The sequence below is a fragment of the Pezoporus occidentalis genome, unplaced genomic scaffold (assembly GCF_034315485.1).
Source record: "Pezoporus occidentalis ecotype Australia unplaced genomic scaffold, CSIRO_AGI_Poc_V1 ctg48, whole genome shotgun sequence".
In the NCBI taxonomy this organism is placed as follows: domain Eukaryota; kingdom Metazoa; phylum Chordata; class Aves; order Psittaciformes; family Psittacidae; genus Pezoporus; species Pezoporus occidentalis.
Window position 1 is genome coordinate 4,377,952 of NW_026915813.1, and position 14,409 is coordinate 4,392,360.

General features: G+C 38.4%; 1 protein-coding gene across 13 annotated transcripts in view; it reads right to left on the minus strand.

The window, feature by feature from the left end:
• The window catches only part of LCORL (ligand dependent nuclear receptor corepressor like), an 83,044-nt gene that overhangs the window by 51,162 nt on the left and 17,473 nt on the right, over nucleotides 1-14,409 (minus strand). For 12 of the 13 annotated variants that reach the window (XM_062636442.1, XM_062636439.1, XM_062636436.1 and 9 more), the window contains one exon: nucleotides 4,180-4,245. In XM_062636442.1, the coding sequence (XP_062492426.1) occupies nucleotides 4,180-4,245 (66 nt within the window). Of the gene's footprint in view, nucleotides 1-4,179; nucleotides 4,246-5,670; nucleotides 5,749-14,409 lie in introns of those variants that run through there. The other variant, XM_062636440.1, reaches the window with a different exon arrangement.

Below are 14,409 nucleotides of genomic sequence, written 5' to 3' on the forward strand. Positions count from 1 at the left end.
ATTTCCTGAGATTTTTTCGAGGAAACATATTCCTGCTAATAGAGCATAACGCTGCATGTTGCCAGCACTGGTTCAGTGTTTATGATGAGAAGAATGGACACCTTAAAAGATTCAATGATTTAGATACTGCCAAGAGTCTAAAAACTTGGGTTCTGATTCTGCCAACTGTGTATTTTGTTATGAAAGGCAATTTTTTACTTTGTATCATAGACTGAATAACTGTAAAGTGAAAAGTGGCACTTAAATTACAACTGTGCAAAATCTGTAACAAATTTTACTCAAGAGTTCTGTATACATCTACATAAATCAATTCAGACCTCAAGTCAGAAATAGCCTTGCATCTTATACTGTGAGTTCTACCTCTACTGGGCTTCTACAAAACATAGCAATTTCAAATTGTACTATTGAAGTTACAGACTGTATCTATTAAAAAGAAGCAAAAATAGTAAGGTAAGCTGGGCATCCCAACCTAGCAGTCCTCCATCTCTTCTGCAGTTACTCCAGCAGTAAAATCAGTTTTACAGATGTGTCAAACATGGAAACAGGCTTTAAATGTTGAAATATTCCTGATGCACATGCATGAAAATTGGAAAAAAAAGTTTTAAATTTTCCATAAACATTAATTTAATTTACAGGACAAACTGATTGTGGCATCAAATACAAAAAGTCGTCTGCAAGCAATGTAAATAGCATATCTTTTATAGAATCATAGAATAGTTAGGGTTGGAAAGACCCTTAAGATCATCTAGTTCCAACCATCCTGCCATGGGCAGGGATACCTCACACTAAACCATGACACCCAAGGCTCTGTCCAATCTGGCCTTGAACACCGCCAGGGATGGAACATTCACAACTTCCCTGGGCAATCCATTCCAGTGCCTCACCACCCTTACAGTAAAGAGCTTCTTCCTTATATCCAGTCTAAACTTCCCCAACCCATTACCCCTTGTCCTGTCAGTACAGTCCCTGATGAAGAGCCCATCCCCAGCATCCCTATAGGCCCCCCTTCAGATACTGAAAGGCTGCTATGAGGTCTCTATGTAGCCTTCTCCAGGCTGAACAGCCCCAACTTTCTCAGCCTGTCTTCAGACAGGAGGTGCTCCAGTCCCATGATCATCCTTGTGGCCCTCCTCTGGACTTGTTCCAACAGTTCCGTGTCCTTTTTATGTTGAGGACACCAGAACCGTACACAATACTCAGGTGAGGCCGCACGAGAGCAGAGTAGAGGGGCAGGATCACCTCCTTCGACCTGCTGGTCATGCAACTTTTGATGCAGCCCAGGATACGGTTGGCTTTCTGGGCTGCGAGCACACACTGCCAGCTCATGCTCATTTTCTCATCGACCAACACCCCCAAGTCCATCTCCACAGGGCTGCTCTGATTCTCTTCTCTGCCCAACCTGTAGCTGTGCCTGGGATTGCCCTGACCTAGGTGTAGGACCTTGCACTTGGCATGGTTAAACTTCATGAGGTTGGTATCAGCCCACCTCACAAGCGTGTCAAGGTCCCTCTGGATGGCATTCCTTCCCTCCAGTCTTTCAACCGAACCACACAGCTTGGTGTCATCGGCAAACTTGCTGAGGGCGCACTCAATCCCACTGTCCATGTCAGCAATGAAGATGTTAAACAAGACCGGTCCCAACACCGATCCCTGAGGGACACCACTCACCACTGGTCTCCAGAGGGACATTGAGTCATTGACCACAACTCTTTGCATGCAGCCATCCAGCCAGTTCTTTATCCACCGAGTGGTCCATCCATCAAATTGATGTCGCTCCAATTTAGAGACAAGGATGTTGTGTGGGACAGTGTCGAACGCTTTACACAAGTCCAGGTAGATGACATCAACTGCTCTACCCCTGTCCATCAGTTCTGTAGCCCCATCATAGAAGGCCACCAAATTGGTCAGGCAGGATTTCCCCTTAGTGAAGCCATGCTGGCTGTCATCAAGCACCTTGTTGTTTTTCATGTGCCTTAGCATGCCTTCCAGGAGAATCTGCTCCAAGATTTTGCCAGGCATAGAGGTGAGACTGACTGCTCTGTAATTCCCTGGGTCATCCATTTTCCCCTTCCCTTTTTCTCATTGTCGGGAACTTCACCTGACTGCCATGATTTTTCAAATATGATGACAGTGGCTTAGCAACTTCATTCGCCAGCTCCTTCAGGACCCGTGGATGGATTTCATCAGGTCTCATGCATTTGTGTATGTTCAGGTTTTTAAGATGGTCTCGAATCAGATCCTCTTCTACAGTGGGCGCAAGGTCTTCCTTCTCACAGTCCCCGTGTCTGCCTTCCAAGACTCAGGTGGTGTGGTCAGAGCCTTTGCCAGTGAAGACTGAGGCAAAGAAGTCATTAAGTACCTCAGCCTTCTCCAAATCCAGGGTAGCCAGTTCTCCCCATAGCTATTGGAGAAGGCCCACATTGTTGCTAGTCTGTCTTTTATTTGCAATGTACCTATAGAATCCCTTCCTGTTATGTTTCACATCCCTTGCTAGATTTAATATTAACTGGGGCTTAGCTTTCCTAACCTGGTCCCTAGCTTCCCGAACAACATCCCTGTATTCTTCTCAGGCCACATGTCCTTGCTTACACCTTTTATAAGACATTTTTTTCTCCTCTAAGTTTCCTCAGCAGCTGCTTATCCATCCAAGGAGGTCTCCCAGCCCTCCTGCTGCACTTCCTGGACGCAACACTCCTGAGCTTGTAAGCAGTAGCATATAATTTACAAGAAATTTTTAACAGCATTAGCTGTAAGACAGCTCAAATATATGCATACAGAAACTCTAGAGGAGCAATGTACACCTAATCGTGTGCTGTCAGGCTCCGTCAGCTATAACACTCGCAATATGTCTATTAGCTCAGTACTTTCTGATTCCTCACAGAAAAGGAAAAAAGTGCCCTGAGTTTTCTTTCAAAAATGTAAATCCTTTGATGCAGAAGGAATACTAAAGCTTTAGTCATTAATCAGCCCAGTACACAGCAACCCACTGGAATTACAAGCAGAAAGAAAAAGATACTGTACACTGTTATAGCAGCGCCCTGTTTCCTTTTCAAAGCAGTAACATGCTTGTTTATCACAGCAGATGGAAATAAGCTTTAACCCAAATTTACACATTTCTTAAATATTTTTAAGTCTGACTAGTGACATGCTTATAAACCTAAGTGGCAACAAATATTCTTAAAACATCAGTAAACTAGTATTCCATGCTCTCCCCCTTTTCCTTTAAAATATTGTATTATTTGTATGATGCAGGCCAAAGAACTTGCACAATATGAAGAGGACAAAACCACAACCAAGTTAAAGAAGTCATTCCAAACCTATTGTAAGCAAACAAACAGAATATGCCCACTCTGCCTCATGTACTAGCAGTATTCTATGATTCTATATAGGTTATATGCTTTACAAATTATACTATCAGATAATAAAGTCTAAAGAAATTAAATGGAACATTTTGAAGGTTCGATAACAAAACATTATTTAAAGTCACAAAAGTGAACTCGACAGAACACTTCAAAGAAAGTTTGTGCTGGATTTTCCTCCTTTGCTTTTGTTAAAGATGGATAAATCATTTTATATTTAACTAAGGGATCAGGTGTTACTGACAGCTATTCCAGCAAAACCAGGCTAGGTCTTATAAGGATAATGGAAAAATATCTACACTTTTACATATATATATATATATATATATATGTATATGTATATGTATACACACACACACTTAAATATAGGTATACTAAAAGAAAAAGCTTATTTTTTATATAAAGATATTAAAAATATACCTATAAAAAGCTTACACTTTCTTGACCAAGAAACCCAAGCTAGCATTCACTACCTTCCATTTCCCAATTAATGTCAATAGGCAGCTGAGCAGCTTGCCTTCCCTTTCTAAAAGCTGTCCAATGAAACAAAGTAGGAGCTGCAAAAAGTAGGAAGTAGATCTTTCCCATAAGAGCTTCTCAGGAAAGCTTAGCTAATCCAAAATTTCCCTGTACAGGAACAAAACCCAGGTACCATTTTACCTAGTGCTTTGCCTATGCTCAGCATTAACAAGAACATGATGAAATGAACATTAGAAAGAAAAACAATTGATGATTTTCTTCTTAGAATACATACATTAAAGTACCTTTAACTAAAAGAAAACATAAATAAAGGCCATTGCACTAGAGCTGACTCATTTACCTTCAAATAAACTGAGGTCTCTTCGTAGCCTTGGTCCATAAAGCCCTTCTAAAATACTTTCAAAACCTGAAAACAAAAGAAACATTTAAAACCATAAATCAAAAGTTTCTTAAAGAAAGCAAATCCAAGAACACTGGCAGCATGTATCTCAAATTCTGAGAGCAATTCCAAAAATCATTACATTTATCACACAAATATTTACTCCTTCCACTATAGTACTAGTCAACAGAATTAGAAGATAAAAATAAGACAGGCAATTGCCATCTGCACACAATCAGCCTATTAAGCCATGCCCCAACAACCTCCTTAGACTTAAAATAACTACCACAGAATCTTAAAGACGGGAGGATTAGCCTCATAGCTCTACAGAAGTGAAGTAGTCTCTCTCTGGCACTGAGAATTAGAATCATGGGGGAGGGGAAGGAGGAAGAAACCTTAAAAATAAGAAACTTCTCATTCACGATCACTCAAAATTACCTAATCTGAGAGGGCTAGTATTTCTACAAATGTAAAAAAAAGCAAGCTTATTTTGCTTCAGCTACCATAACAGTTTACTCTAGTCTTCCATATCTGTACAAAAACCTTTTAGAATTGAGGCTTAGATAAATCCAATTATTTTCCAGATTTACCAGCTAGTCTGTTTTGGTATTTGGTAAAATCACATACTGTAACTAGAGAGAGCAAAGCAAATGATTTAAAAAAAAAAAAAAAAAGAGCCAACAAATACCCTGAAGATGAATGACGACTAATACATGAAATATGATGAGAATTTACATCATCGTCATCAAAAGAAGTTTTGTTTGATATAGGAACAGTTTCCAAGTGTCCACTCTTTTCTCCTTCCAAATAATAAGCTTATTTTCAACTAAGAGGATAAATCAAAGCAGCATTCGAAGGTTCTCATTCTTCATTCTCAAGACCTATTTACATTAAAGATGCAAATATAAAATAGTCTTAGAAAGTACTGTAAATTAGCTACATCACATAAAAGATATTAATATGTTCAGGAAACAACTACTATCAACAAAGAACATTTAGAATCATAAAATCTGCTCACTAGCTATAAAGCCCTATAAAGACAACATGACATACAGCTCTCACGAAAAACGATATTTACTTTTTGGTTTAGATTGCTTGTACACTAGTTTAAGGAAGGAAGAATAAATACATACCACATCTTAAGCAGCACATTAAATAATATATTAAAATCCTAGCGGAGACAAGAGAAGCTACCTTAACACATAGGTGCTGTTGAGCTTGACAGGTCACATTTGGTTGAAATTTACCTTTCAGTTTTGTATTATTTTGTCATTTTAATGCTCTAAAGGTTATTTATTTCTATTTTAATTTCCCTGTTCTCTTTGTAATATAGTCCTATGTGAGATCACAAGTTGACAAAATCAAGTCTCACAAACATATATATACATACACTTTTTAAACACAGCCTACAAAAAGCAAAATTCCAAGGCCCAAGGTAACACTAAAAATTACCTTAAAGCATTATCCACTGACTCTTAGATTCAGAGTAATATAAATTCATACCTATTAGCATTGCACAAATTCCAAGTTCTTTTGGATTCAAAGGGTTATGGCAAAAAATAAACAACAACCAAGAGAGATGAAGAAGTAAAGATGAAGAAGTCTCAGGTTAAGACAGCAATTCCCCAAACACAACAGTCTGGGAACAGAAAACACGCTATGTGTATTATAATGATCATTAATGTCATAAACTGCAAGCCACTTTAGCTCAGCAGCTAACTAATACTTAGGTTCTTGCAAGTTACCGTCACTGGGTAAAGACATGAATGAGTGAAGTATCTCTTGGAGACAGTTGTACGTATTCCAAAAGAACAAACACTAACTCCCATTTCTTACTAGCTTTTAAATCAAACAGGAAGCTTGTTTACCACTCCAGTCAGCAACCAAAACCTCCCTGTTTTTCAGACACCTACCTTTTCCCCTGCCCCGAGCGTGGTGGGTGTCACTTGTTTCTGCCTTTACTTTTGTACTTAAACATATCTGCTTGTCCTACTGCCTGCTCCTGCCTATGCAAAAACATAAGCACAGAAAAACTAGTTCTATGAAACACAGGTTTGCTAAGGAATAATGCAATTTCCAAACAGGCTTCCATACAGCTTGTATTAGGGACAGCAATTAAAACCCACAGTGTACTTTTTCCTGAGCAAAGGACACACCGCCCCACATGTCTGCTAGTTCACCAAACTTAGTTCCACCCCACCAATCCAAGGTGATGCCTCTTTTACAAGTCCTCACAGAACTTTGCCGTAGAGCCACAATTTTAACATACCTGATGTGATAATTTTTTCCCTCAGGTTTGGATATTAGATCCTTTCTTTTAAAACAGTTTACTTATATAGCCTAACAACAGAGATAATCTTTTTCCAGCACTTATTCTAAAATTTTCCCAGAAAAGATGTGTACTACTTCCACTTTGTGCAGTTTTCTACAAAGTTGTTGTTCTGCTTTTCAGCAGCATTGATACAATTTTGATTTAGCCTAAAAACGAAGATATATCTTAGTTTCTAGTACAGCTACAGATGAACATGCAGTAGGATGGTTTCATAAAATATAACCACCTAAACACAGGCATTTCAAACCTCTGTTTTACATCATGAGACAGTATGCAAAAGCAAATGGTAGTAGTAGTTCTGGAACTCTTCAGAACCTGAAAAGCCTACAGATACTGGTCAGAAATATGTTTTGCTTATATATCTTGTGATTAAATAAATATTCTGCTTTCATTTTACACAATTTTTTGTTTCTTTTTGTGGCCAATTGAGCACTTGATTTCAAGCTACCTTTCAAAACTACTGTTGAGCCCTGACACATATAGCCCCAAACTGAAAAGAAACACCATTGGCTCTATTAACTTGTAATACCTCAATATATCAAACTCCCTTTACCTCTAATAAATTTCTTCTGTTACTTGCCTTACTTCTTGTGTTTTCACATAAAAAGATCAGCTTTCTTCATTACACAAAACCCTTAGGTTACACTAACAATCTTCATATGCAGAAATTTATGACACGGCTCTTAACCCAATCAGAAGTTTATACAGTTTGCTTTCTCGAACAGTGTCATGAACAGCTCTCTCCCCTACATTAACTATCCCCATGCTCCACAACCACCCTTCACCAAACCTACTGCTTTCCTCACTCAGGGATAGGATGAGGACTCCCAGGACCAGAAAGGCTGGGAGTTGTGACTTACAACCACAGGAAGGGAGCTCTCTCTTTTTGGTAGCTATTCAGGTGCTGAAGAGGCAAGCAGCACAGGAAAGAGTTCTATCAGGTTTGGCATCTAAGCCTGATCACGGCCAATGTCACTAAAAAGAAGTGATAAGTGATGGCAATTGCAGACCCCGGGGGGGTGAAGACTTCTGCTCAGCAACTGGGCTGTCTTTAAAGCTCTGCTGCTTGCCCACAGTCCAAATCTGGAATGTTACAGAGAAACTCTTATGGTTCATTTAGCCATTGCAATTTGTCCATCTCACTGCCACCTCATATGATACTGCCAAAGAAGATCTGCAGCAGATCAAAGCTAACTACAGGAGTCCAGGGACAATAGTGAATGACACCAGAACCACGTGCTGATGCAGGGGAAAGGCTTTGACAGGAGTAAACACTTTCTACGGATCAACATCTGACCACATGGCTGCAGGCAGGACCTCAGCTCTTACAACATCAACATCACAGTGCTTGAGAGAGACAGGATCCATTTGATGATGCAAGTGTAGTTGCCAACAGGCTTGCCTCTTAAGAAGGGCTTCAAACTATGTTTGCTAGAGAAGTGGAGGCCGACACCTAGAAAGTAGAATGGCAAAGAGGGTAAATGCACACAACTACACAGCAGCAAAGATCTTACAGTTCCACTGAAAAGGTGGCATAAACAGGAACACATCTTAAGCAGCTGTACATGAATACATTCAGCACAGGAAGCAAGCACAAGGGATTATAAACCAGAGTGCACAACAATCTTACTAGGAGTATGTGGTATGGTGAGACAGTTCAGACAACCGGAGAACTACAGCGAATGGATACTTGTAAGAAAAGTGAGAAAGTCAAGGACAGTGCTTATATTTTGCAAAGAGCTTGAACTGGAGCTTTAGTGTGGAACACACCACATGACAATTAAAAATCCATGGGTCAGGATTCAACCAGCGAACATCATGGTGAACATCTGTTACAGACTGGCCAATCAACAGATGAAGCCTTCAAAAAACAAGAAAAAATAACACACAGTCAAGGTGTTGGCTCATGTGAAAAATATCAGTCCCCCAACATCTGTTGGAAATACAATATGGCAGCACAGAAGCTGCCCTCGAGATTTTGACGGTGAATGGAGGACAAACTTGATCGAGGCAGACAAGCTCAATAGGGAAGGCACTCTGCTAGACCTGCTACTCATTATTAAGGGAGAGCAGATCAATGATGTAAACAGTTAACAGTGGCCTTGGCCACAGCAGCCACGGGATGGAATTTAAGATCCCAAGGGAAGTGGATAGCTGAATAATAGCCCTGGTCTTAGAAGCCACTGATTTACACTCCTCCAACAGGAGGCGGAAAGTGGAATGGAGCTAGTAGTGCTGCTGCACTGTCTTAAGATAGTCTTAAGAGAAGTCATAAATGGGCCAAAGGCCTAAGGCAAGTGTTTTAGTGAGGTACCCTACTAACTCTTTATAAAGTCAAAGAAATTGGAAAAGGTAATTACTATTAAGCAATTCAGAAACCATTACTTCGTGAGTTATTTCCAGTATGTTGTTTAAGTGTCTCTACAGGTTTAGTCAGATTTAAAAGAGTATTAAACCAGGATTATTAAATCCAAAATAAGTCTTTAGAGTACCTTTGTAACTTTTAAATAGTCTTCTTCAAGCACTCATAGAACTTTATGATTTAAGTTTTACATAACTATTTTATCACTGTAAACTACTCAGCGTCTGCCACATTTTCAAAGCCTATCTACATTAGAAAGTGTACCTCACCACATATGAACAGTAGACGCTATAAAGTTCTTTGTTATGAATGAAACAGAATAGTGATTAAATGGACACGTTCAATGGAAGCTCCCCAGATTATGCACCTTATACAGACTTCCAGAGCTATTTAAGGAACACACAAGGACTCTTTCTCACTGCATGACCAAACCCAGACATTTTTCTTCTACTCTTTAGCAGTAGTGTGGCTATGCATTATAAAGGCCTCTCCCACCCACAAACTGGTCAACAGCTAGGCTGCACTTCTTACTATGGAAGCTGTCTATATTCTAGCCTGGAGGAAATCACAAGGTGCAGACTTAGAATTGTTTATGCAGATTGGCCTAGGTTAACTTTGGACATAGTAATTGAACAATTTTACATACAAATTGACATCAAAAAGTTTTAGTTATACACTGGCCATTGTTCTTCCAAAAGCTATATTTCCATAATGTTTCTAAGAGGGAAAAGTTATTTTAGCCTCACAGTTGATCCCAGTTCTTAAATCGCTCCTTCCCTCTCTACATCCTCTAGGTGATCACAACTGGGACTGCAAGTACATTTTCAAGAAATCTGTTTGAATAACCCAGACTGTGTGTTAGAAGAAGAGCCAAGAAAAAATAAATGTCATGTAATAGATGGAAGCTGACATCTGAGTACTGAAGATAGAAGCAGTTACTATACAGTTATGAAAGAAAACAGTAGTATATGTGCAGGTTATATTTAAAAGATTTTTATAGGTTTGGTACTTTCTACATCATACAATTTTTTTTGATTCTCCTAGTCTTATTTATGGCCTATTAGCTTCAGTATTTGTATTGTCTTTTCCATAGAAAGCTTGTTTCACAAAAGCAGATATATTTCCATTTACCTTTACCTCTTTGTTCCTTTTTCTTTGCTCTTTTACTCAGTGCTAGAACACAGTAATACTAAATTTCAAGGAGAGGCCTCAGAAGACTTAGGCAAACTAGAATAATTACAACTGATGCAGAGCCATATTGAGATACTTGCTTAGTCACTTGTAACAGGATAACTGGGAACCCATGTAACCAGCTACCACGTTGCAGCCACCGAGTTAAAAAAAATAAATAAATAAAATTGTGATGGTGACCTTATAAAAACCCTTATAATTCAAACTGTCTTCACACTAATGACCTCACAGTAAGACACCTAGAAAAACCCTTTACTTACACTTGCAGTCACTTCCCCTGACCTGCTGCAGCTTTTTCCAGTTCAGGAAAGTATGAGCAGATGAACTGATAAAAAGCTTTCAGAGAAAATATTTCCAAATTAATTTTTTGTTTGATATTATTCCAAGCCATAGAGACTGGTTTATTCATATCGCTGTATGCCTACCAGAAATGGTGCATAATTGTTTCTTACATAGATAGGCAAAACTCACATGGAAGAGAGAGATGCTTTACAATACTGTCCATCTGATTCAAATTTACTGCTCTGTTTTTCATCTTAATGCTGGAAGATTACCCATTAGAACAGATCACACTGGTTTATGGTAAGGAATTTGGAAAATACTCTGTGGATGCAAATCAAGTTCTGCTTTTTCTCTTCTTCTTCAGCATATCCTCAGTTAAGCATAGGGTAAGAGTCTGTTGCACACTGCTTTGAAGGATGGGGTATATGTGCATATTTCTACTACAACGAAATAAGACTTCCAGCTTAAAGCACTACAGCCTCTGGAGGTATTGCAGGAAAAAAAGATGTGTGTTTTACAGACCCTCAAGATCCCCGTTAACCCACCTCACAAAGTTAGCAGAATCAGGTTGGATCTTCACAACTTCTGTGCGCCTAAAAAATTACACGGGAACTTATATCACCCCACACGTTGTGGTTTACTATACCGAGAACCATATCTGAATTATGGTAGCTCAAGTTGTTTTACTGAAGTCCAAAACACTTGTTATTTAACTTCTAAGGAAAATCGGCATCCTCCCCCAACCCCCTCAATTTGAGAAAAATGTACTGTTAAGTAACATGCATGGAAGGTTCATGCCTCCTCGTTTTCTGAGTTTATTCAATATTCTGAGCAGAGTAAATGGAATGAAAAGTTAAAGTAGAAAAAAAAAATTGCTCATTCTAAGCAGTGTGGAATTTAGCCCATTAATGCTGCTTTTCAAATCAGAACTAACGTGAAAATAGGTGGAGAATTGTTGATTTCAGTTCTTAGAGGACTGTAAAGTTGAGCAAAAGGTCTTTAAAATGTAATTAGGAAAATCCAAAGAATAGGATTATATTTAATAAGATTGGGCACAGTATCACCAGACACAGCATTAAAATGAAGCTTCCTTCTTTTATTTTTGGTGTTCTGTAATAGAGGTTAGTGTTCCTTTGACCACAGGAACACCGTTATCTAATTTTCATATAAATTCTGTTCCCATTCTGAAGTTATACAACCCATATATTGAGATGGTATTTCTTAATCTACGAGGACTATTACATAAATTGTATGAGTCTAAGAAACTAAAAATCACACTGGAAAAAAATTATGGACCAGTAACGACCAAAAGACAGATCCTGCACACACCAGTTTATTACCGTAACCGATAGGCTATTTAATAGCCTCCTTTGCCCCATACCCTTTTATTTAAGTAGCGGTAACTTCATGGCAAGGTACAACCCACAAACGCACATTTCTGAGCTAAAACTCACTGACATTACACGAGAAATGAAAATTTCCCTTCATATGTGAAAATAAACAAGCAGTGAAAACCATTAAGCTTGGTTCTCCCACACAACATCAATGACATAAAAGATTTTTTTCCCCTCCCCTTGGCATTTTGTCTGCTTTCACTCAACTAAAGAGTGATCCTTTCTGAAAACTACATGTAAATCAAGCAAGTATTATATATAAATGACAAACTTCAGTTCTACTTTCCCCATTTTATACAGTTGCATGACTGCATTATTCAGTTTGGCTCAGTACAGGAGTATATCTGAAGGAAATTTTGTGGTTAGCATTACTAAGTCAGCTACCTTGGATTTAAACTATCATACCACAGACAGAAATCGGCTTCATTAGTTTTGTCAAACATTAGAACCACTTTTTTTTTTTTGTTGTTTGTTTAAACAAATAAGCCAGGCAGACAGAGTACCAAGTCTTTCAGTTTCTCTGAAAAAATAACTTGTGGTTCTCTTCAAGCTCTCTCAACTGTGCTTCACTATTTACTTGAAAGTAATACAGGTGCAAGAGCAGTATTTTGTTCTGGGTTACTTAAAAAGGCAAAGAAGTCATTCACCTTTCTTACAAGTTATCCCTTTCATAATTGCATCAGACACCCCTTGCATAACAGAAACAAACAAAATAATATATCTTTATTCAATTACTATCTTTTTCCTGTTTGCAATGAGGTTACAGAACATCTAGTCAGTAAAACTCATTAGTTAATAAAATGCGGGCCAGATTCTCGCTTAAAACCAACCCATTTTTCTTGCAGAAAAATTCTTGAGACATGATTTAGGACAAATGTTACATAGGTCTGGCATAGTGAGGGAGCTTGTCTAGCTTGAATCCACTTCATGCTTATAACACACACACATACATAAAAATGTATTTTTTTAAATAGGAAGTTCTAAACATTTACCTTCATACACTCATTTTCTTTACCATATTGATTCAGAACCCTGAGCAAACAGGAACCAACATACCAGAGATTCCAATGTGAAAGGGAGGAAATCCTTTATTTAGACTCCAATACAAATTCTGAACCATAGCTAAAATGATACTTGTCTTCCTCTGCAAATCTTGACTTCAGGAATTAATGCAGCTGAGGACACTGCTGCTGCCACAGAGAAAAGACAGGGTGACCAAAAACCAAAATGAGACTACAGAACAGCTTCCCTTCTAAGTGGCTGCTTTTCATTTAGGGTAAAAATCCTTTCAACTCTCTGTGCTGTGCTTTCTTAAGGGGATGTAGACAGTGATGAAATACTGTTTCCAAAAAGAATATATACATCAAAAGAACTGGCTATAACATAAAGCAGTTACAAGCATCAAGCAGAATACAAGAGGGAGTAACATTCCAGCACTAGGAAGGCCAACACTGGCCATATCTCTGATGAAAAACAAAAAGAGGAAACCTCCTGCCTCCCCCCTAATTGTTCAACTATTTTAAAGAAATGGTGGCAGCCGACAGAGAAAAAATATTAAAAGACTGAGGTCAGCAGCAACACTGGTGTTTGGGTCCATTTTTCAGGTACTTATAAATCACATCAAGAAAAATAAGGTTCCACAGAAAAGAAGTCTGGAGCTTGGAGATGCTTCCAGGCCAGTAAGAACATGCCCTTGCAAACCTGTAAATAGGAAAGGCCACATGACAGCTTTTACTGTAGCTTCCAGAGGCTGCCAAAATTAGAGTTAGATTTAATTTCTGATACAGTAGCAAGATATTGAGATTTGTGTGTTATTTATAATTTAAAAGGCATAAGGAAAACACTTCAGAAGTGACTGCACTGCTCTGTGGATAAGGGGACATAAAATTGCTTCTAAGTGACAGCTACTAGAACTTAATTTCTGTTCTCTTTAAAAATTCTTCTTTCTTTGAACAGTGATGTAATCCCAGCTGCCACTCACAGGTATTTAGATATGGAATTGGTGTGAATATCAGTGTTCTTCACTGAAAATTATCCTACTGCCTTTCTTTTCTCTAGACACTACATCAAAGTTATCTAGATGCCAACAATTACTCAGAACAGTACTGGAGATAATTTGGACCAGTTTAGACTTTGTATCCTTACAGAACAAAATCCAGAGGGAATAGGCAACTGTAAAAGAAGATAACATCTAGCTTGGAAAAATCCTTGTGACTTCCTCATTGATACCAATTTAACCATTTTACAACATGAGAAGAATAAAACATAGAAACAACTATCACTTTCAGAAGATCAAGTGCCTGAGGCAGGTTCTTGTTTCTTAACCACATTTTAAGGTGCACAAGTAGTCTGAAAAGTCTACCTATTTTATCTAAAACATTAAGGACTGCCAGACAAAAGCTTCTTTTCTACATGAAGGCCTAGTCAGATGTTCACTAAATCACCATGGAAAAGTGAAGTTCACAGTGAATCTGTGACAATTAATAGGTCACAACACTGTTTTACAATTACACAGTATCACACATCTAACCAGCCTCTCAAGAAAGTCTAGAAGTCAACTAATGAATAAATAGGTCTGGCATGCTTCCTGGATTATCAGAATCAGAGAACATGAAACTTTTTGCTAAAAA